This window comes from Dreissena polymorpha, chromosome 16 (assembly GCF_020536995.1).
Source record: "Dreissena polymorpha isolate Duluth1 chromosome 16, UMN_Dpol_1.0, whole genome shotgun sequence".
Taxonomy (NCBI): Eukaryota; Metazoa; Mollusca; class Bivalvia; order Myida; family Dreissenidae; genus Dreissena; species Dreissena polymorpha.
In genome coordinates, this window is record NC_068370.1 from 33,988,412 (window position 1) to 34,011,865 (window position 23,454).

General features: G+C 36.2%; 2 protein-coding genes across 3 annotated transcripts; one reads left to right on the top strand and one right to left on the bottom strand.

Moving 5' to 3' along the window:
* LOC127861390 (F-box only protein 4-like) lies at positions 1-5,001 on the bottom strand. Of its 2 annotated transcripts, XM_052399839.1 has the most exons (7): positions 4,884-5,001; positions 4,465-4,633; positions 3,335-3,546; positions 2,499-2,716; positions 1,783-2,025; positions 1,071-1,237; positions 1-711 (listed from the first exon to the last, which is right to left on the bottom strand). In XM_052399839.1, the coding sequence occupies exons 2-7, from the start codon at positions 4,603-4,605 to the stop codon at positions 628-630; spliced, it is 1,065 nt and encodes a 354-aa protein (XP_052255799.1). In that variant the 5' UTR covers positions 4,606-4,633; positions 4,884-5,001; the 3' UTR covers positions 1-627. The 2 variants fall into 2 exon arrangements, with proteins under 2 accessions (XP_052255799.1, XP_052255798.1); XM_052399838.1 differs by lacking the exon at positions 4,884-5,001 and having other exon boundaries at positions 4,465-4,876.
* LOC127861403 (probable 60S ribosomal protein L37-A) lies at positions 4,926-23,313 on the top strand. The gene is made up of 4 exons (XM_052399862.1): positions 4,926-5,068; positions 8,149-8,284; positions 11,768-11,852; positions 23,198-23,313. The coding sequence occupies exons 1-4, from the start codon at positions 5,066-5,068 to the stop codon at positions 23,274-23,276; spliced, it is 303 nt and encodes a 100-aa protein (XP_052255822.1). The 5' UTR covers positions 4,926-5,065; the 3' UTR covers positions 23,277-23,313.
* The last annotated feature ends 141 nt before the right edge of the window (positions 23,314-23,454 follow it).

The window sequence follows — 23,454 nt, forward strand, 5'->3', positions numbered from 1 at the left end:
TGTATTTTTTTTACAAATCATTTAACTAAACATGACATGAACAATTTGTTTTCATTTTATTATTTGAATGGATAGCAACTATGCATGATCAGCAATTAATTCTATTACATTCTTTTACATCAATGTTTAATTAATATTTAAAATGCAATATATACTAAACATTTATATCTGTTTTCATGAGTATTTTTAGTAGAACTTGTTCAGGGATACACATTAAATGTACACATGTAAAAACTGTTACCACAATAGAACAAACAAATACATTTTATTACCATCTTGAAAACTAAAAGATCATTCGTCTGGGGCTGTGTAAATGAACAAAAGATTTCAGTTTTTCAATGGATATTAAATCTGTAACAATTTAAATTGGCACATGATATAAAAAACAACAACAATAAAAACCATCGAAACTTGCAGTTTTCCAGGCATACCCATATTCTTATATTTTATGCTCTAATTGCAAAGAGAACATTGTACACATTCGCCCGAGCACGTTTAATTATGCGCATAATTATTTACTATTGATCACAGGCTACTTGTCTATTGTCCATGTTTGGAACCAGTATTCATTGAATCTCTGGTATAATTTTGTCAGTGCTAGCTCAAAGAGCCGGTAGAATGGCGGTCTTAGTACTTGCGTCGAGTCTGCTCGGTCAGCCATGTGAGCCCATCTTCCACCCCACTGAGATTTTCTATGGAGCAATTCCAGACCTTAGAAAGAAAGGAAGAGTTTACCAGTCTATGCAAGTAAATGTACAACATATCAAGTCAAATTTTCATTTAAGGTGGAAGTACTGGTTCAATTACTTTTAGTATTAATTTTACAGCTAAAGGAATGATAGCAAAAATGCTAAAATTATATATTCACATACATTTTACATTATATATATACTTTTAAAAAGCCAAGATTTTGAGTATTTCTATCTCAATTCTAAATCTAAAGATTACTGGTAAATATATTCATATGCCCATTCATTCACAGCAATACTGACACATTAAATAAAAGCTTCAATGATATAATTATATGCACATGCCCATACCCATAATTTCACCCTTATTTTTATACATACCTGCCAAGGTCTGTTCAGTTTTGATAACGCCAGTCTCTCTACAACCTCGAAACAGGATATGCGTGGTGTGGTCTGCTCAGGTGTGGTGGAAAGGACAAGCACAGGGACATGGGTAGCAGACCAACGCTCATTCACCATTGCAAGGAGCTCACTCAAGCCAGATTCAACTGAAAAAAATAATTATTATAAAATATTTGAGGTATTTTATATACAGTAGTTCATGTACTTAAATTAGGGTCATATTTACAATGTTATATAAATACAGAATAATCTTCAGGACTCTTCTGAGGCTATGTTAATTTATATACTTCAGGACTCAAATTGGTGAATTAAGTGAATATTAAAATGCATTGAAAATACCTAAAAATGAAGTAGTGTTAAAGACACAGTCTATATAAAGTAAGTATAAAATAAGATGCACTTATTCAAAAATGTTCTATGCACATTTTAAGATATAAAATATATACATAAATGAAACTTCTACACTAAAAAACTCAGTCTTCTGAGCCTATTCAAACCTTAATTTGATCTTAAGACACGAAGTTTAGAAGTGTTTACCTTTTAACTTAAAAGTGCTCACTCTGGCCTTCAGATAATAAAAGCCATAATTTTTTTCTTAAACAATCTTAAAAGTTTTAAGATTGTTTTTTCATACTAATGAACAAAATACTAAAATCTTAAGTGTAACTGCAACAAAAACACCAGTACATACCAGCAGGACACTCAGCAGATGCGTCAACCACATAGATGAATCCATCAACAGTCTCGCAGAAATCTTGCACAGCAGGCATCATTTCATACTTGTCGTTGCCTGAGGCGTCTTCCTTCACCCGCATCATTTTGTGTTGGCGGACGTTGTATACCTTTTCCCGCTCTTTCTCAGTATTAGAGTATAACACAGACAGATGTAAGAGAGCTCCTCCCGGACTCTTCAAAGTGATGCCACCTCCAACACCTACCGTGTCAACAAGATTTCTTTATAACAGTCCAAAGTAACTTCATACTGGGCAAGCATTTATATTATTTATTGTATAAAAGCAAAAACAGTTAGTTCAGTGAGTAGTTGTGCAAGGTCTGGGAAATGAATTGTCAAGCTTGTGCCAGAGCAAGTGAAGACAAGAGAAATGTTATCAAACTTTATGCGATAAGTATGCTATATGCTCACTGTACAAACAAGTAGCAAACAGACTTATCAAAACAGTCATTTAAAGGTCTATAACTGTTACCAAACCTGTGACACAAGTGAGTCCTTTGTGTGATTCATAAAAAATACTTCCTAAGAACACAAGAAACTCTTAGTCTTGAATCTGCAAGTCATGTTTTTATTTCAGCATCATGTTTAATTTGTGTAAAAATAGACATGGACATTAAACATAATAATTGTTTTAGATTATGGTATACAAATAACAAAGCAAATATAGAGCTTACCATCAAATTTGCCTGGAAACATTGCCATTTTCGTGAAGTCTGACTCATGTATAAGCTGTCGAACTATGCCGCTAGTGTGACTTTCCAGGCCTGGTCCAAACATGGCAAACATTGGTGTCTTCTTTGGGAAAAGGTACCGTAACATGCTTGTTACGTTGCTGAACATGGCATTGTTCTGATGCATAAGCTTCTTTACTCCAGGAGAGCACCTCAGATATCTGTTAAAAAGGCAAAAAGATTCAATAAATTTGATATTGGTGGTTTATTTACCATAAATATGTGGTAAAAAGTTGGAAATGCCTTTACAGTCAAAATGCTTATTGTCCCCTACGGGTGAAAGCGGAGGGGACTTATGGTATTGCGCTCTGTCTGTCTGTCTGTGTCTGTCTGTCAGTTTGTCTGTCACACTTTTATGGATCCTGCGATAACTTTAAAAGTTCTTAATATTTTTTCATGAAACTTAAAATATGGATAGATGGCAATATGGAGATTATGCACGTCATTTTATTTTGTTCCTACGTAATTAATTTTGGTTGCTATGGCAACAAATATATATTTGTTTTTTAATTCTGACAAATGGTGGAGTTTCACCGGTAGTGGTCCATATTAATTGGCAATCTCTTGTTGTTCTTTTTATTATTAACCTTAGACCTTAATATTTACCAGTATATAATTGCTGCAATGAGAAACCCAGACTTAATGAATAAATGTCATAGTGAATCAGCCTGTGAAGTACACACAAGCTCATTGAGGTATTTTGATGTATTAGTTTTCTCCCTCCCTCCTACAATTAAATAGCCAGTACAGAATGTAAGTTTTAGGTAGTTTTAGCTTACATTTCTTTATTGGACCACTCTGATTCAACTTCTTTGTAGATGGCAGGATTTGTATTGTGACCAATAACATCCCACTGGTGAATGTCCTGAGCTAACAGTCTGGCCCAAAGAAGATTGTCTTCTGTGATGTCATACCAACTGCGACAGACAGTAGAGGCTCTGCATAGTTCTGTGGCAGTTAGGTAGGAAAATATGTGAAGCCTTACATCTACCTGTAAAGAAAATAATAGGCTTATGATAATATGCAAGAGTTTGATATGAATACAATCTGATTTGAAAAGACAATATGATGTCATACAAGATAAAAAAATTAACCTGTCCTGAATGTAAGTTGATTTCATTATAAGTTTAATATTTTTATCTTCCATTGTATAGCTACTGCATGCCTTAATCATTTCTTTGGAAATAATAAAGAAAGCATGCACCTAATGGGCACAAACATACCAACAATATAAACAAGGGACAAAATTGTCACAAAACCAGGTTTTCATTGTGAAAAAAAAATCTGATAAAGGGAGAAAACTCAAACTGAACTTTTGAAATGACCAAAAAAAATTAACCCCCTTTGTAAGTTTTTTTTTTTTTTTAATCTATTTTTAGTCGTGGCGACCTTGACATTGGAGATATTGACGTGATTCTTTCGTGGGACACACCGTCCCATGATGGTGAACAAATGTGCCAAATGATTTTAAAATCTCACAATGAATGACATAGTTATGGCCAGGACAAGCTCATTTATGGCCATTTTTGACCTTTGAACTCAAAGTGTGACCTTGACCTTGGAGATATCGACGTAATTATTTCGCGCGACACACCGTCCAATGATGGTGAACAAATGTGCCAAATGATTTTAAAATCTGACAATGAACGACATAGTTATGGCCCGGACAAGCTTATTCCGCCAGCCCGCCAGCCCGCCCGCCAGCCAGCCAGCCAGCCAGCCAGCCCGCCCGCATTCGCCAATCTAATAACCAGTTTTTTCCTTCGGAAAACCTGGTTAATAAAATATATTGAGCATTGATGATATTATATGATTAGAAGAAACAATCGAACAGTTAAATTTTAAAACCATTTACATGTATAAAAATACTATACAGTACTGATAGTGATTTAATTGTATAAACACTTACTGGTAAGCACTCAAATCCAGACTGCTGTTGACTCTTGTCTTCTTGGTCTTCTTTTAGTTGCACCTGACAGTGTCGCTGCTTTATCAAGTACTGTTGCAAACCGCCGGAACAGACACTATGTGACCCCATCTCCTCTCCCATGTGTTTTTTATACTTCTTAATCAACAGTCTGAAATACATAGCACTGCTATGGTCAATCAGTGAAACTTCTGTAGCATGTTCGATCTTTGTATGTCTGAACTCGACAATAGACAATGCTTGTGGCTGTGTTGTAAATATTTCTTCCTTATTAATATTACTCAACCCCATTTCAAATCCATTGAATGAATTAGGTATTGACTGAACAGCAATCATTTTGTTTAAAGGATCTGTTACTATCATATGTAGAAAGAACAATGACCAATCGTGTGTGCACATACCATTTTATAACATAAACATGGTGACTTTTTTTAACGCGTGTATTCATGAAATGTCGAAACTTCCTACGTGTCCGGAAGATGTGTCATCATTATGTTTGTTTACATTCACGACGTTCTTACTTCCGGTTTTATTTTCGATTCAGAACGAGTCAACTTCCTTTTAGTTGTCGAACTGGCCCAAAATGGTTGGTTTGTAATGTTTATCACTTACATCTGTTTACATCCTTTTATGTAAAGAACAAACATGCAGATTTATACAATAATTAAGTGGACAAAACTTTCAATCACAGTTTAAGTGTCTTCATTAGCCAAAATTATACCACGAATGTGGTTTAATTGCACCGAAAATACAACTACTGTTGTTTTGAATTAAGCATAACATATCTGTGTTCGTTTGTCGGCTTTTAATTGTGACGAGTACTTTTTAACATCATTCTAAATATTTCATGTTTATGTGACATAAGCTGAATCAAATCCTCATTCCGTCACACGTTACTTTGTTCTTTTCATACATCGCGAAAATATGTGACACTGTCAACATGTTTGTCGGGTATTAGCTTTATGAAAGAAAATATGCGTGCTTACATCGCAGTGCCCCAGACAATTATTCGCGGAAAAGGGTTTTTCACCCATTGATTTTGAAAAATAGGGTGATTTCATTCTCGAAATAGGGTAAATGAGTTATAAAAACGCTTACCTCAAAATCATTGCTGCTTTACTTCAGTTGAAGCTGCACCCTTCTATCTATCCATATATACTGCCAAGCGCCCTTTAGAGCATTATAGGCAGAGGGTTATTATCGAGTCCGTTTCCTGGGAAGAACCAGTACTAGGTGTCTATGGAGGAGATAACGAGAACGCTCCCCGAGTGGGGAGCGAACCCACGAACTCCCGATCACTAGGCGGACACCTCATCCACTACACCATCGCGAGCCTTGTCAATAGAACAGTTAACTATCATAATAAACTTTAATACACTGATGTTTCATAACATCTTTAATACTTGAAACTGTCCATAATATACACTTCAAACTTAAAAAAAAGATGTTGACCGGCATCTTTGTTTCTGTCAAAAATATCAACTGATATTTTGGCGCAACAATAGCGGACATCTTTTGACCACTCTTAGACATGTTTATTTCGCATCATAAGAGAAACTGAAAGTACAGACGCTTTACAAATACATGCACAACTAGAAATGGCGCGGCAGAGGCCGACGCGTATCCCCACGCCGAATGTTTGACCTAGGTGTGCCCCAGGGTTGGTAATGGGGCCATGCATAGCTGAGATTGACCGTATTGTCATAAGAGAAGTTCATCATCAATTAGAAGTGAATTGGTGTAGAAATGAAGAAGTTATAGTAAAAGGCAATTTTGGGTGGGTGTGACATATGTGGGCAGGGCGCCCCAGGGTTGGTAATTGTGCCATGCATAGTTGAGATTGACCGTATTGTCATAAGAGAGGTTCAGTATCAATTTGAAGTGAATCGGTGTAGAAATGAAGAAATTATAGTAAAAGGCAATTTTGGGTGGGTGTGGTCTATGTGGGCGGGGCGCCCCAGGGTTGGTAATGGGGCCATGCATAGTTGAGATTGACTGTATTGTCATAAGAGAAGTTCAATATCAATTTGAAGTGAATCGGTGTAGAAATGAAGAAATTATAGTAAAGGCAATTTTGGGTGGGTGTGGTCTATGTGGGCGGGGCCCCAGGGTTGGTTATGGGGCCATGCATAGTTGAGATTGACCCTAATGTCATAAGAGAAGTTCAGTATCAATTTGAAGTGAATCCGTGTAGAAATGAAAAAATTATAGTAAATGGAATTTTTTGGTGGGTGTGGCCTATGTGGGCGGGCGCCCCAGGGTTGGGATTGGGGCCATGCATAGTTGAGATTGACCCTAATGTCATAACAAAAGTTCAGTATCAATTTGAAGTGAATCCGTGTAGAAATGAAAAAATTATAGTAAATGGAAATTTTTGGTGGGTGTGGCCTATGTGGGCGGGGCGCCCCAGGGTTGGGAATGGGGCCATGCATGGTTGAGATTGACCGTATTGTCATAGGTGAGGTCCAGTATCAATTTGAAGTGAATCGGTGTAGAAATAAAGAAGTAAATGTAAAATAACCTAAAAAAATGAGTGATAATTTCTGACGCGGCCCCACCCCAACCCCTATAACTTTTGACCCAGGGGTCAGATCAAAATTCCAAATAGTGCAGGGTCGCACATATGCTCATAGCTACCATGTGTGTAAATTTCAAGGTTCTAGTGCTTTTAGTGTAGGAGGAGATAGTGGCCAGGACGGACGGACAGACGGACGGACGGCGGAGATCACCACAATATCCCCACCTTTTTTTCAAAAAGCGTGGGGATAATGAGCAACAGATTAAAGCCAGATTGAAAAAGCATGTATGTCGACTCGTAAATATTTTGGTCCGAAGCTTTATTTAACTATGAAATCTAGCCAGCACAGCGTTTGAATAACTTTGACTGTTATCCTGCTCTTTCATCCAGGCGCTTGCTAAATGAAACCGTCGCTGCATTACAATAATAATTCCAAAGAGATAGTACCAAAAATGAGCAAAGCATTTTCGATTTAGCTATTGTATCGTACACATAAATTTGACGCATTGGCGTAAAAGTCAAATTGTTTGTGTTTTCAATAAGCATGATATTGTATTCATTTGCGTTTTTAAACATTTTAATTGGGTGAAAGACGCAGATACGCAGCTTATCTGGGGCACTGCATCGCTTGGTAATTTTTACTTTGATGGTTCACGAAAAAACTGAACATGGAAATGTTTTAATGAAGATTGTGATGTTCGCTCTGACAGAGGGTTCCAAAATTGAACAAGGGACTAACTTGTCAATGTTATCTTATATCATCCTTATATTATACAATAAAACTATATTTAATAATAATTGAAAGGACAAGAATGTCCAACAATTGTTAACATATTTGTTCTAACCCTAGTGTTGATTTAAATAAAAAAAAATCAAGTTTCCACTGAAAAACATATTGAAAATGTGCAAATTTGAATCTGCATTATATGAAGCGAAGATTTAGTAAGGTCAATTACATAGTTGACAGCAATAATAGTTAATTCAGGTGGTTTTGCACAGTGTTATGTACAAACGTTTGCTCGCAATGACGAAAGTTAGCTGCTAATAGCAAGGTTCTCAACCATCTGAACTTACCTGGTTTTAGACCTGTCATATTACACTTAAAATGTTTGTTATCTGGTAACTAGTTATTGGTGAATTCATTACAGACAAAGGGAACATCCAGTTTTGGTAAGCGCCATAACAAGACGCACACTCTGTGTCGTCGATGTGGGCGTCGTGCCTTTCACATACAGAAGAAGCGATGTGCATCCTGCAGCTATCCCGCAGCTACTATGAGAAGTTGTGAGTTTAGCATTCCATTTTTGATGCCAAGCTTTCGATTGATAGATGATTGAACCAACATGACCAGTGATTTTTTTTGCCCAAAATTACAGCCAATATTCGGCTGCTTCCCAATTGCAAAAAATTACGTTTTTTCCCAAAAAATTGATTAAAATTTCCCCAAAAAAGACAAAATTTTCCCAATAAAGCCAATAAGATTACAATGTAATTTAGCAATAATTTTGAACGAGTGCCGATCAAGCTTGTCAAGTCGTCGCCGAACGACAACTGACTTACGTATTGTTTGCGAATTTAGCCGAATACGATTTTACGTTGCTATCCACATCTCTCTCAATATTGCGGATTATAACGACGATAGTCGATTTATCCCGATCGTAAACGCCTGTTTTTACACACGTTCAAGATGGCGGCAAGCAGACGAGAAATATGCGATGAGCGGCGAAAAGATAAATAACATTCAAATAAACAACGGATATCATATGGTTATTACGGAATAATTTAATGCGTGTGTCCATTAACGCAAAATACAACGTTTGAGATAAAAACAACTAATATTTATTAGAAATCTTCACAGTGAATGTGCATCACGAAATCAGTGTTGGGAAATTGGCGTTAGTCTACCGGTACTCACAAAGTTAATGCATTTAAGATGAGTATCGTTCGAAAATGGAAAGAGACAAACATGATATGATTTATATGTTAGTGGATCTGTGTATAATCAGATTCATATGCATATTCTGCTTTATTATGTTTGTCACGCTTTACAGTTTACTGAAATAGCATTGAACGGAAGATGTCTAGTGCAAGATGTTGAAAGGTAAAGAAATGAAATAAATTATTTTAACTCCATTTATTACATCATTGACATAGCAAGACCACTAAAGCGTGTTTTTTTCAAATATTTTTTAATGTTTTCACCATATGATATTTAATTAAAAAAAAAATACTGAATTAAATTCTTACTGTTAAAGAGGTTATGATTAAATGGTATATTTAAGAATCTATATAGATTATTGCAAGTTCAATATGCATGTGGAAGGATATTAACTTTACATTGACTTCATTGTAAGAACACATTAAATTAGCACTTTATAATATAAAAATGCTGTCAAACATACTCAAATTATTTTAATTCTGTTCTTATAATCATATTTATAATGTCTCCGAATTTCATGGTTTATCGCGATATTTTTCCCAATTTCATGGTTTATAGCGCTATTTTTCCCAATTTCATGGTTTATCGCACTATTTTTCCCAATTTCATGGTTTATCGCGCTAATTTTCCCAATCCAAATGGCAAAGGCTGTAACAAAAAAAAAAAAAAAAAATCACTGATGACTGTTATTCTGGAGGGTTTTTTAACTGTCAGTTCTCTCAGTCAGGTACTCCCAAACTTCTGTTAATGCAATCTCTGCGTAGAACATGCTGTTCATCAATCGTCGGGTATCTCGTGATAACTGATATTCATGATGAACTTTTGATAGCTTATTTTCTCGTTCTATATGCTTTAAAATATTGAAAATGGACTATTATATCATTGGTTGTTTCTCATCACTAAAACAAAATAAAGTAAAATACATCTAATTCATTATGAAAAAATGAGAGTGTTTAGTTTAAGCAGTGTTTTTTTTTCAGTTTTGGGGGAAGGGGGTCGGGTCCCCTGAGGGGGGGGGGGGAAATTCAGGCGTAAAAGGGGAAAAGGGGGAAATTTCTATGCTTAGCTAGTTACAGTACAAAATCAAGTTTTAACACTATAATTCACCATACAGAGGGAGAAAAACATAATTCAAACTCTTTTATTCATAAACATGTTATGTTCATGTTCAAAGTTCAACATTTCTGGGCTTTTCAGCGAATTTATCAATTATTCTGGTGACCTCTTCACTAAGTCTCTCCGTGTGCAGACAAAGTCTGATCAGGGACTCCAGTGTAGCTTCCCCAAGCCTGTTTCTCTGTGGCGTGCAAAGCAGGTTGAGCAAACTAAACAGTTTTTCAACACTCTCTTGACCGGACGTTTCTGGCGTTTCACTGCCGGCATTTGAAGAAGACTGACTTTTAAGTTGTACTTGTTTGAAAAGAATATCAATTTATTTTTAAGTTAAAACAGATTTGTCAATTTTTTTACGATAGCTTTTGTTGTTGTGCGACATGATGGAATACGTATGGTTTGCGGTAGATGTTGTACAGCGAAAGTCGTGATAGTGAACTATGTATGGTTTGCGGTAAAGGCTAAAATAAAGTAAACACGCGAATGAAGTTCAGGAAAATTGTAGTAAATTCGTAACAAAAGACGTATTTAAATGAGGTATAGATTAAAATTGAAAAACACTTCCTAGAGGGGAATTTAAAAAATATTTGGGGGAAAAATATATACTCAAAAGATGGAGGAATGGGGCCGAATAACGCCGAATATTTCATCCAAAAAAAACACTGTTAAGATCTTTCTGATGCAATACTCAGAGCTCCAGATAAGGGTCGTTTTTTCATTATTACGAATTATTTTCAAGTCCGTTACGTATTTATTTTAAAATCTTGTCGTACCATAAGAATTACAAAATCAAGTTACGAATATTATTGTTACATCGGTTCGTATCGATTTTTATTGATTTCTTTTCGCGTATTAAAGATCTTTGCGGTGCTTACATAGAATGGTTAACGGGTTTGTTTAACAAAGCGCATTTTTTCCAATAAAAGCGGCGTATACAGTCTATCTGTCAAAAAACAATGGTAGCGCCCAGAGAGCGTCCTAAAAAACTGCAAAGCGTCCAAAAACACGCTTTTAACATATTGTACGCAAAGTGAGCCAAAGTTAAATGTTTAGAAAGACATAGAAAAGATCTTATACGATGTTGTATGTTCAGTTTCCGACTCAGTCGGAAAAGCTAAAGAAAAACGCGACACGACGGGTCCAAACTTAAACACACAAAAAAGAAAACATTGAACGAGTGGAAGGGACAAGTCCCGTGGCTAATCGTTAAAAAGATTGAAGGGGAGACCGGTTTTAATTGTGAAATATGTAAAAATTCATCTGAGGCATGCAATCTAAGCATGGTTTTGGCATATAAAGGCATTTGAAAAATAAAATTGTATAATACTGAAAAGACACTGTTGAACTCGTAGAAATAAAGTTGCTAGTATGTTAATTTTGATTTTTTTGCATGAAAATAACCATTATTATTTATTTTTAGGTCATTTATAAAAAATAAGAATTATTTTCCAAAACTTAGTAGTAACGTTAAGAATAAAATTTCAGAGTTAAGAATTCGTTTTGAAAATCTGGTAGTAATTTAAGAATTTCACAAAACCTTATCTGGAGCTCTGAATACTATTTATTTGGATCTTTGCCTTTCAGTGCTTTAAAATGCTTCTTTTAGAAATTATTAATTGAAATCATTGTTAAATATTGTCAAAGGTTATAGTGCAATCAATTTGACCATAACCATTTCGTGTTTCATATTGCATGTTGAAATGTTTACTTTTCAGACAACTGGAGTGAGAAGGCCAAGCGCAGGAAGACAACGGGAACCGGTCGCATGAGTTATCTTAAAAAGGTTCACAGGCGCTTTAGGTAAACATTTGGAGCAGACGAATGGCTATAGTGCTCCAGCTAGGCATATTATATTTTAAAAACTAGTATAAAATGCCCAACAACTATTTAATTTACAAAATAAGTAGCTACAAAACAAATTGACTTCTAAGCATTCAAATTGAAATCTCGTCTGCATTTGTATTAAATTATTTGCATGTTACTTTTGTCAGAGTCAAATTTAAAATGTTTTTGGGGGGTCTATAAGACAGTTTTTTAGAGTTGGGTTTGAAAAATAAAAAGTTAACAGAATATTTTTTAGCCGGATTTTTTTCGAAAAAATCTCGGCTTATAGATTGATGTTGTCGGGCGGGCGGGGTGGCGGCGTGCTCGAAAATGTTAAAGTTCTTATTTCATGGTATAACTTTGGTATGCTTGGACCTAGAGTCTTCAAACTTGACATGAAGGTTGGCCAGGATTAACAGATGACCACTGGTCATTTCAAGGTCATTCATTTGAAGGTCAAGGTCACTGTGACCTTCAATATAAAAAATGTTAAAGTTGTTATAACTTTGGTATGCTTGGACCTAGAGTCTTGAAACTTGACATGAAGGTTGGCCATAACTAGTTAGTAACCACTGGTCATTTCAAGGTCATTCATTTGAAGGTCAAGGTCACTGTGACCTTGAATGTAAAAATGTTTAAGTTCTTATTTCATGGTATAACTTTGGTATGCTTGGACCTAGAGTCTTCAAACTTGACATGAAGGTTGGCCAGGATTAACAGATGACCACTGGTCATTTCAAGGTCATTCATTTGAAGGTGAAGGTCACTGTGACCTTCAATATAAAAATGTTAAAGTTGTTATAACTTTGGTATGCTTGGACCTAGAGTCTTGAAACTTGACATGAAGGTTGGCCAGAACTAGTAAGTAACCACTGGACATTTCAAGGTCATTCATTTGAAGGTCAAGGTCACTGTGACCTTGAATGTAAAAATGTTAAAGTTGTTATAACTTTGGTATGCTTGGACCTAGAGTCTTGAAACTTGACATGAAGGTTGGCCAGAACTAGTAAGTAACCACTGGACATTTCAAGGTCATTCATTTGAAGGTCAAGGTCACTGTGACCTTGAATGTAAAAATGTTAAAGTTCTTATTTCATGTTATAACTTTGGTATGCTTGTACCTAGAGTCTTCAAACTTGAAATAAAGATTGGCCAGTACTAGAAGATGACCACTGGTCATTTCAATGTCATTCATTTGAAGGTCAAGGTCACTGTGACCTTAAATGTTAAAATGTTAAAATTGTTATAACTTTGGTATGCTTGGACATAGAGTCTTCAAACTTGACATGAAGGTTTGCAAGCACACTTAGATGACCACTGGTCATTTCAAGGTCATTCATTCTAAGGTCAAGGTCACTGTGACCTTGAATGTAAAAATGTTAAAGTTCTTATAACTTTGGTAGGTAAAAATGTTAAAGTTCTTATTCCATGTTATAACTTTGGTATGCTTGTACCTAGAGTCTTCAAACTTGACATAAAGGTTGGCCAGTACTAGAAGATCACCACTGCTCATTTCAATGTCATTCATTTGAAGGTCAAGGTCACTGTGACCTTCAATGTTAAAATGTTAAAATTGTTATAACTTTGGTATGCTTGGACCTAGACATACTGTGTAGGTATGTGAAAGCAAAACAATAAATAGTATTATTTCATCTAAGTTTATTTTCTTACATTTGATAATGAAATTGATGGAAACTTCAAACAATATGTTACTAATTTGCTAATAAAAAAATTGAGATCAAACTTTCCTAATTGTCAATTCAAGTTCATATTTGTGACCTTAAATGTTATTGTTGTTCATGTATATGCATGCATTCAAAACATAACACAAGGTTTGCTCATGCCTTGAAAAGTACTTACATTTCATTTTGACCTTTGAACAATATTTCAGTAATTTAAGTATTGCATTGACAAAAACACGAAAGGTACTTTCCTGTCATTTAAATCAAAAATCCGGCTTCAATGCGGTCATCTCCGACCGCGGAACTCTTGTTTTTTTTTAAATTTTATTAACATAATAAAATAGGCCTCATCAAATGAGAACAGTTTATTTATTGAATAAATTATATGTTGTTTTTAAAAGTGGTAATGTAATTTGCATTATTTAGCCATTCAATTGAGATGGCCATGTTAAATGGAACGCCTGTAATAGGGTAAAACCGCATTTTTATACGCCGTTTAAAAAAAACGGGACGTATTAAAGTTTCACCTTGGCGGCGGGCGGCGTCCACGGCAGTTTCTGCTCTCTAATTATCCCCCGCCATGGGCGGGTCATTTTTCCTTATATGGCTATAGTAAAATCTTGTTAACACTCTAGGGGACACATTTATTGTCTGTTCTTCATAACACTTGGTCAGAAGATTCATCCCAATAATATCTTGGACGAGTTCGAAAATGATGCTGGTTGGTTGAAAAACATGGCCGCCTAGGGGCAGGGCATTTTTCCTTACATGTATATGGCTATAGTAAAACCTTGTTAACACTTTAGAGGCCACATTAATAGTCCTATCTTCATGAAACTAGCTCAGAAGATTTGTGCCACTGATATCTTGGATGAGTTAAAAAATGGTAACCTTTGCTTGAAAAACATGGCTGCCAAGGGGCTGGGCATTTTTCCTTATATGGCTATATATATGGCTATAGTAAAATCTTGTCAACACTCTAGAGGCCACATTTATTGTCCTATCTTCATGAAACTTGGTCAGAAGATTCATCCCAATAATATCTTGGACGAGTTTGAAAATGATGATGGTTGGTTGAAAAACATGGCCGCCAGGGGGCGGGGCATTTTTCCTTATATGGCTATAGTAAAACCTTAACACTCTAGAGGCCACATTTATTGTCCAATCTTGATGAAATATGGTCAGAAGATTTGTCTTAATGATATCTTGGATGAGTTCGAAAACGGTTACGTTTGCTTGAAAAACATGGCCGCCAAGGGGCGGGGCAGTTTTCCTTATATGGCTATATAAGGCTATAGTAAAATCTTGTTAGCACTCTAGAGGCCACATTTATAGTTTGATCTTCATGAAACTTGGTCAGAAGATTCATCCCAATAATATCTTGGACGAGTTCAAAAATGATGCCGGTTGGTTGAAAAACATGGCCACCACAGGGACGGGGCTATTTTCCTTATATGGCTGTAGTAAAACCTTGTTAACACTCTAGAGGTCACATTTATTTTCTGATCATCATGAAACTTGGTCAAAAGATTTGTCCCAATGATATCTTGGATGAGTTTGAAAATGGTTTTGGTTGCTTTAAAAACATGGCCACCAGGGGCGGGGTATTTTTCCTTATATGGCTTTATATGGCTATAGTAAAACCTTGTTAACACTCTAGAGGCCTCATTTATTGTCCAATCTTCATGAAATTTGGTCAGAAGATTAGTCTTATTGATATCTCGGATGAGTTTGAAAATAATTATGTTTGCTTGGAAAAACTGGCTTCCAGGGGGGGGGGGGGGGGGGGCATTTTTCCTTACATGGCTATAGTAAAATCTTGTTAACACTCTTGAGGCCACATTTACTGTCCGATCTTCAAGAAACTTGGTCAGAAGATCCATCCCGATAATATCTTGGACAAGTTCGAAAATGATGTTGGTTGGTTGAAAAACATGGCTTCCAGGGGGCGGGGCATTTTCCTTATATGGCTATAGTAAAACCTTGAAAACACTTTCAGGCCGGCCCTCTTGTTATACTAGAAAATTGAAAATTTTGGTTAAGTTTTGTGTTTAGGTCCATTTTATTCCTTAAGTATCAAAGCTATTGCTTTCATACTTGCAACACTTACTAACTATCATATGGGGACTGTGCAGGCAAAATTATGTAACTCTGACTTGCATTCTGACAGAATTATGTGCCCTTTTTATATTTAGAAAATTGAAAATTTGGTTAAGTTTAGTGTTTAGGTCCACTTTATTGCTAAAGTATCAAAGCTATTGCTTTCATACTTGCAACACTTTCTAACTATCATAAGGGGACTGGGAAGGCAAAGTTATGTAACTCTGACTGGCATTTTGACGGAATTATGGGCCCTTTATATTAGAAAATTGAAAATGTGGTTAAGTTTTGTGTTTGGTCCGCTTTACCCCTAAAGTATCATAGATACCGTAGGTTTCCACGTTTAGCGCGCTCCCGTGTATAGCGCGCAGGCTGTTTTTTAAATGCAAAAATGGAGAAATAAATATTTAAAGACATTAAAACCACCAAATCCGACCGAAAACGGCCGCCATTTTACTATTGCACAATCCAATAATCCGGGGCATTGGAAAGCTTAATTAAGCATTCAAAATAGGAAGCGTCATTATGATTAGGAGCATGGGTTGCATAGCACTATACTTTTCTGACAATTGTGTAATTTTCTAGCAAAAGTTTAACAGTCCAAGTGCATTTCGTGAAAAACGAGAGAAAATAAGAATTAGTGAACATCGTGTGATTTTTCCTCGGGGAAAGCATGGGCATTACCAGTAAATTTGAATGTTGCATGGGAGACAGGGATACAGTTGTTGAGTTACACCACTGTTGAACATTCAATATTTATACACACAAAATGCAATTGCATATCTTCACTTTCTCAAGTGTCAATTAGTGTCTCAAATGTCAATTAGCGTCTTAACAAGTCGTGGCACATATTACTCAATAACATCTGCCAATTACGAAGTGCAAAAAGACCCCCTTTCACACCTACCGTTACCCGCAAAAAAGACCTCGTTTGCACCTACCCTTGCCTGCTCTCTGGAATTTCGACAACAATCCCCATCGGAATTCATCAAAAAAGAAGTGTAAAAACACGTACGAAAAAATGTCCGCAAGTTTATTCAAACAAATTTATTTTTGACCAAAACTTCTTCTACCGCATTCATATCTACCAGTAGCGACTTCTTGTTGTTTCGACAATGGCCCCTCAGTCTGTATGATTATAGGGTGGTAGTTTTCTTGAAAAAATCATGGCAGCCATTTTGATTATTTATGATTACACAACATATTTTTTACCAATTTAGCAGCCAGGATAGCGTTGTATCAATGTATAGCGCGCACCAGCTTTTTAATTTGAATTTTGGAGGTAAAACACTGCGCGCTATACTTGGAAACCTACGGTATTGCTTTCATGCTTGGAACACTCGCAAACTTATATAAGGGGACAGTAAAGGACAAGTTGCATAACTGGTTGTCATTTTTACGGAATTATGGCCCTTTTTTGACTTAGTAACTTTGAATATATTGTTAAATTTTGTGTTTAGATCCACGTTACTTCCAAAGTATCAAGGCTATTGCTTTCAAACTTCAAATACTTTCATGCTATCATGAGGGTACTGTACCTGGCAAGTTGAATTTTACCTTGACCTTTGAATGACCTTGACTCTCAAGGTCAAATTATTAAATTTTGCTAAAATTGCCTTAACTTCTTTATTTATGATTAGATTTGATTGATACTTCAAAACAACTCTTACCTGACATACCACAATAGACTTTTTTTCTTAAAGATCATCTAATAAATGACAACCACACCCTAACACTATACCCCCCCCCCACCCCCATCCCCCCAAAAAAATTGCATTTTTGGAAGAAAATGTAATAAATGACCACACCCCCACACTATACAGCCCCCCCCCCCCCCCCCCCCCTCTGTCTCTGTTCATGACTGTAATCAATCTACTACAGTACACTCCACGCGTTTTCCCCAAAAAACGCGCTCCCTCCGCGGGTTTTTTCTGCTAGCGAGTGTTCACGCGGCGTTGAGAGAGCGAGGTGAACTCGATAAAATGCTCGGCGTTACGCCGCGTTCGCTTATTCCCGCGGCGTGTATTGCTTTAGCCTAGTCGGTAAATGCAGACAATTTCCGTTCTTATCGGTGACCGCCGCGCAACGCCGCATTAGCAGTGTGCTTCTGGGCATGCCAAAAAATAAAAACATTGTTATAATAAATTGTTTAAATACTAGTACATGTATAAAAAAGATAATTGTATAGAAAATTAATACGTATAAAAATTATGTTTTTTAATTCACAGGTACGTCTACAATATGTATGAATATAAGACATTTGACAAATTAATATTTAAATCATAACACATATAAGACAAGAATAAATGTACCATAAAATTTCCAAATGAGAATAATAATTAGTAATCCGAAACAGACTACGATTTTTAATGTTAACACGACGTTTACAAATGCTTCCAATATACAGTCATCATGTATATTTCCCGACAAAAGCGCGCGAAAATTATGCTGCATTGTACAAGGTATACTCCTGCAAAGCGTGCGTGTATTGATTTTTTTGACACAAACATTATAGCGCAGAGACATTGAATTTTGTTGATTTCGGTTAAAAGTTTCTTTGGTATTTTTTAACAAAATTATATCGCGAATAAGTTGATATTTCCTCCAAAATAATTTCAAATCATACACGCCGAATCTTTATCGTTACGGTATTTTAGTAGAGTAATTATTTTAACAGTAATTGTTCTGTTAACTGATTAAAGAAGACATTGGGCGGAACTGGATTTTAAGTGTTTGACGTTATGAAAACACGCAAAGCTAGTCTACTGACCTATTGTGTAGACTGCTGTCTGCGGTGTTTTGACAAAAGGGATTAACATGTGTGAATGTCACTCTGCCGATTTGGTCCATAATTACTGGTAAACATTGTTTTGAATGTCGACGCAACAAGAATACAACTGTGAATATTAAATGCAACTATCGACCCAATAGTTACCACCTTCTTTTAGCAATCAATGGAATAACCTAACTTCAAAGAGAAAATAAATGCATTAGCGAGCAGAGAATTGACTTTGTTGCGACAATTAAGACCATTCCTTATGCATTCGTTGAACGTGTTTACTTGAGTAAGTTAAAATGCCTTTAGACAGGAAGCGGCTTTTCTTTGATTACGTCAAACTGTCAATTCACACAGATTTGCGAGATTTTTAGGGTCCTTGGTCATTTGTTTACGTGTTCAGTATAGAAAATCACCTGCTAACATGAAAACTTTGGATTAAATTATCAAACTAAAAACAATGTTGCAAACTGTGATTATATAAATTGGTAAGTATTAGTTAAAACACGACGTTTTGTTTGTCGTAAATCAACGAGTTTTCTATACAACAACAACTACTTCTACAACCACGTCGGGATCGATCTATCTTGGTTGTTTTTTTTAATTGTAAATATTATACTACATGTACATGTATGTACTTGTAATAAATGTAATTTTATTTGAAAATCAGGAAGTCAAACAAAATTAAATTGATCGTTATCTCGTAAAACGCGGAGTTTCCCCCGCGTTGCCAACGCCGAGGGCCGCCGCGTCGGCTTATCAGTTTTGCCGATCGTTAACCGCCGCGTCCAAAATCATGCAAACGCAGCGTCTGGCGGGATTTTCTTAATCTCCCTCCAGGTCAATCACCGCGGAGTATGGAGGGAAATAGGGGAAAACGCGTGGAGTGTACTGTATTACTAGAAAATCATTGGTTTATTGGTATACACCAAGAAAGTAGTAGAATATTTGCTGAAAACATAAGAATTTTGATTAAATTTTGTGTTTTCTATAATTTCTAGAGTGGTTACGGGTAACCGACCGTACTGATATATTAACTGACAAACAAAAAGACAGAAAAGCTTTCATATTTCAAGTGAAATTATCATTATATCAAATGAAAAGCAAAATCATACATTATCAACCAGTAATAGTCAGTAACCTCAAAATCTTGGGTGCAGTCATCTTGTTTTTGGGAAATCACCATAAGCTGTTTCTTTTTGTATACCAATATGGAAATTATCTAAAAGTAATATTACCTTGATTTTGGTCAGGAACTCTTTATATAATTGCTAGAAAAGAGGTCTCACATTTAGCCCATGAAACATTAAAAAGTCATACTTCAGTATATCCTTTATTAAGTTCTGTTTAATCAATTCCTTTTACTTGACCACCCACTTATTTTGGGAATTCTGACACATATCTGATAAATTGAGTTATTTCGTTTTATTAATAATTATACCCCCATTATATATAGGAGTTACTTTGTCAGTCTGGGTGTGCTGAAATTTAATCTGATCTTTACCAAACTTGGTCAGAAGTTGTATCTAGTTAATGTCTAGGTCACATTTGAATATGTGTCATGCCGGGCCAAAAACTAGGTCACTGGGTCACTTAGTGCGTTTTTAACCGAAAGTGTGTCCGAACCATAACTATGTAATTTTTATACGCCCGTTTTTAAAAACGGGACGTATTATAGTTTCACTCTTGGCGGGCGGCTCTCTAATTCAAATACTTTTCATCAGATATTCACCAAACTTGGTCAGAAGTTGTATCTAGTTAATATCTAGGTCAAGTTCGAATATGGGTCATGCCGGGTCAAAAACTAGGTCATGGGGTCACTTAGTGCATTTCAAGGATTTAGCATGGTGTCCGCTCTCTCATTGAAGTAGTTTTCATCAGATCTTCACCTAATTTGGTCAGAAGTTGTGTCTAAATGATATCTAGGTCAAGTTCAAATATGGGTTGTGCCGGATCAAAAACAAGGTTACGAGGTCACTTCGTGCATTTCAGGCATTGAGCATGGTGTCTGCTCTTTCATTGAAGTAGTTTTCATCCGATCTTCACCAAATTTGGTCAGATAATTTATCAAGACAATATCTAGGTCAAGTTCGAATATGGGTTATGCTGGGTCAAAAACTAGGTCACGGGGTTACTAAGTGCTTTTCAAATATTTAGCAAGGTGTCCGCTCTCTAATTGAAGTAGTTTTCATCCGATCTTAACCAAATATGGTCAGTAGTTGTGTCTAAAGGACATCTTGGTCAAGTTCAAATACCGTAGGTTTCCACGTATAGCGCGCTCCCTTGTATAGCGCGCAGGCTGTTTTTTAAATGCAAAAATGGAGAAAAAAAATATTTAAAGACAATAAAACCACCAAATCAGACCGAAAATGGCCGCCATTTTACTATTGCACAATCCAATAATCCTGGGCATTGGAAAGCTTAATTAAGCATTCAAAATAGGAAGCGTCATTATGATTAGGAGCATGGGTTGCATAGCACTATACTTTTCTGACAATTTTGTAATTTTCTAGCAAAAGATTAACAGTCCACGTGCATTTCGTGAAAAACGTGAAAAATAAGAATTAGTGTACATCGTGTGATTTTTATGTCCCCCACTATAGTAGTGGGGGACATATTGTTTTTGCCCTGTCTGTTGGTCTGTTGGTTGGTCTGTTGGTTTGCGCCAACTTTAACATTTGCAATAACTTTTGCAATATTGAAGATAGCAACTTGATATTTGGCATGCATATGTATCTCATGGAGCTGCACATTTTGATTGGTGAAAGGTCATGGTCATCCTTCAAGGTCAAAGGTCAAATATATGGGTCAAAATCGCTCATTTAATGTACACGTTTGCAATATTTCAATATTCAAGATAGCAACTTGATATTTGGCATGCATGTGTATCTCATGGAGCTGCACATTTTGAGTGGTGAAAGGTCAAGGTCATCCTTCAAGGTCAGAGGTCAAATATATGTGGCCGAAATCGCTCATTTTATGAGTACTTTTACAATATTGAAGATAGCAATTTGATATTTGGCATGCATGTGTATCTCATGGAGCTGCACATTTTGAGTTGTGAAAGGTCAAGGTTATCCTTCAAGGTCAAATATATGGGTCAAAATTGCTCATGTAATGTCACTTCTGCAATATTGAAGCTAGCAATTTTATATTTTTCATGCATGTGTATCTCATGGAGCTGCACATTTTGAGTGGTGAAGGGTCAAGGTCATCCTTCAAGGTCAAACGTCATATACGGGGACATAGTGTTTCACAAACACATCTTGTTCCTCAGGGAAAGCATGGGCATTACAGGTAAATTTGAATGTCGCATGGGAGACAGGGATACAGTTGTTGAGGTACACCACTGTTGAACGTTCATTATTTATACACACAAAATGCAATTGCATATTTTCACGTTCTCAAGTGTCAATTAGTGTCTCAAATGTCAATTAGCGTCTTAACAAGTCGTGGAACATATTACTCATTAACATCTGCCAATTACGAAGTGCAAAATGACCCCCTTTCACACCTACCGTTACCCGCAAAAAAGACCTTGTTGGCACCTACCCTTGCCTGCTCTCCGGAATGTCGACAACAATCCCCATCGGAATTCATCAATAAAGAAGTGTACAAACACAAACAAAGAAATGTCCGCAAGTTTATTCAAACAAATTTATTTTTTACCAAAACTTCTTCTACCGCATTCATATCTACCAGTAGCGTCTTCTTGTTGTTTCGACAATGGCGCCTCAGTCTGTACGATTATAGGGTGGTAGTTTTCTGGAAAAAAACATGGCGGCCATTTTGATTATTTACAATTACACAACATATTTTTTACCAATTTAGCAGCTAGGATAGCGTTGTATCAATGTATAGCGCGCACCAGCTTTTTAATTTGAATTTTGGAGGTAAAACACTGCGCGCTATACGTGGATATTACAGTATGGGTCATTCCGGGTTAAAATTTAGGTAACTTAGTGCATTTCAAGCATTTAGCATGGTGTCCAAAACCTTCAAATGGGCGTATCTTGTGACAGTTTGGCACTCTTGTTTTAAAAATGACTTGGTACAATTGTTCACCATCATTAGATGGTGTGTTGCGCGAAAGAATTATGTCATATCCAAGGTCTTGAACTTGAAGTAACTTTGTCGAGTATTGTGAGACTTTAGAATCATTTGGCATATTTGTTTACCATCATTGGACGGTGTGTTGCGGGAAAATTATGTCGATATATCAAAGTCAAGGTTACACTTTGAGTTCAAATTTCAAAAATGGCCATAAATGAGCTTGTCCGGGCCATAACTATGTTTTTCATTGTGAGATTTTAAAATCATTTGGCACATTTGTTCACAATCATTGTACGGTGTGTCATGCGAAAGAATTACATCAATATCTCCAAGATAGTATTACATGCATGAACGTAATTTACTACTTCAAGTCTCACTTTGAGTTCAAAAGTAAAAAATGGCCATAAATGAGCTTGTCCAGGCCATAACTATGTCATTCATTGTGAGTTTTTTAAATGACTGTACATTAATTTTGTTCACAGTCATCGGAGGGCGTGTCATACGAAAGAATTCAAGAGTTCAAAGGTCAAAATGATAATGGCATAATAATTCTTAAAAATCGCCATACATTAGATTCCCTTGTTTTGTGCAGACAGCATGCAAAATATTCTGTGTCAATGCAGAATGTGGGGGTATATGTAATGTCTGTGACAAAGCTCTAGTTTTGTATGGACAACAAGGATTCTCACTACTCTGAACTGTTGTTTCAGGAATGGTTTCCGTGAGGGCACTCAGCCAAAGCCCAGACGATCAGGGGCTGCAGCTCCATCAACAGCAGTAGCGAAATAAGTTCTTCTGTGTATAAACTATTAAAAGAGAAAAAGAAGCGCTGTCTTTTTTATCTGTCAGTAATAAATTTGGCAAGAATCTGTGTACTGTGCATTCACAATTGTTTGTCACGTGGTGTCGCTTTGTCTGGTGATGGATGACAGAAACATGCGCTGCATTGAGTCTTTTTAAGTGCTGA

Excerpts from the sequence above, each read along its gene's own strand:
- LOC127861390 (XM_052399838.1), bottom strand. The coding sequence starts at position 4,845 with ATGATAGTAACAGATCCTTTAAACAAAATGATTGCTGTTCAGTCAATA. Across the intron at positions 2,026-2,498 it reads GTTTCCAGGCAAATTTGATG|GTGTTGGAGGTGGCATCACT; the intron begins GTAAGCTCTATA and ends TTGACACGGTAG. Across the intron at positions 1,238-1,782 it reads ATCTGCTGAGTGTCCTGCTG|TTGAATCTGGCTTGAGTGAG; the intron begins GTATGTACTGGT and ends TATTTTTTTCAG.
- LOC127861403 (XM_052399862.1), top strand. Across the intron at positions 8,285-11,767 it reads CGCAGCTACTATGAGAAGTT|ACAACTGGAGTGAGAAGGCC; the intron begins GTGAGTTTAGCA and ends TTTACTTTTCAG. Across the intron at positions 11,853-23,197 it reads AAGGTTCACAGGCGCTTTAG|GAATGGTTTCCGTGAGGGCA; the intron begins GTAAACATTTGG and ends CTGTTGTTTCAG.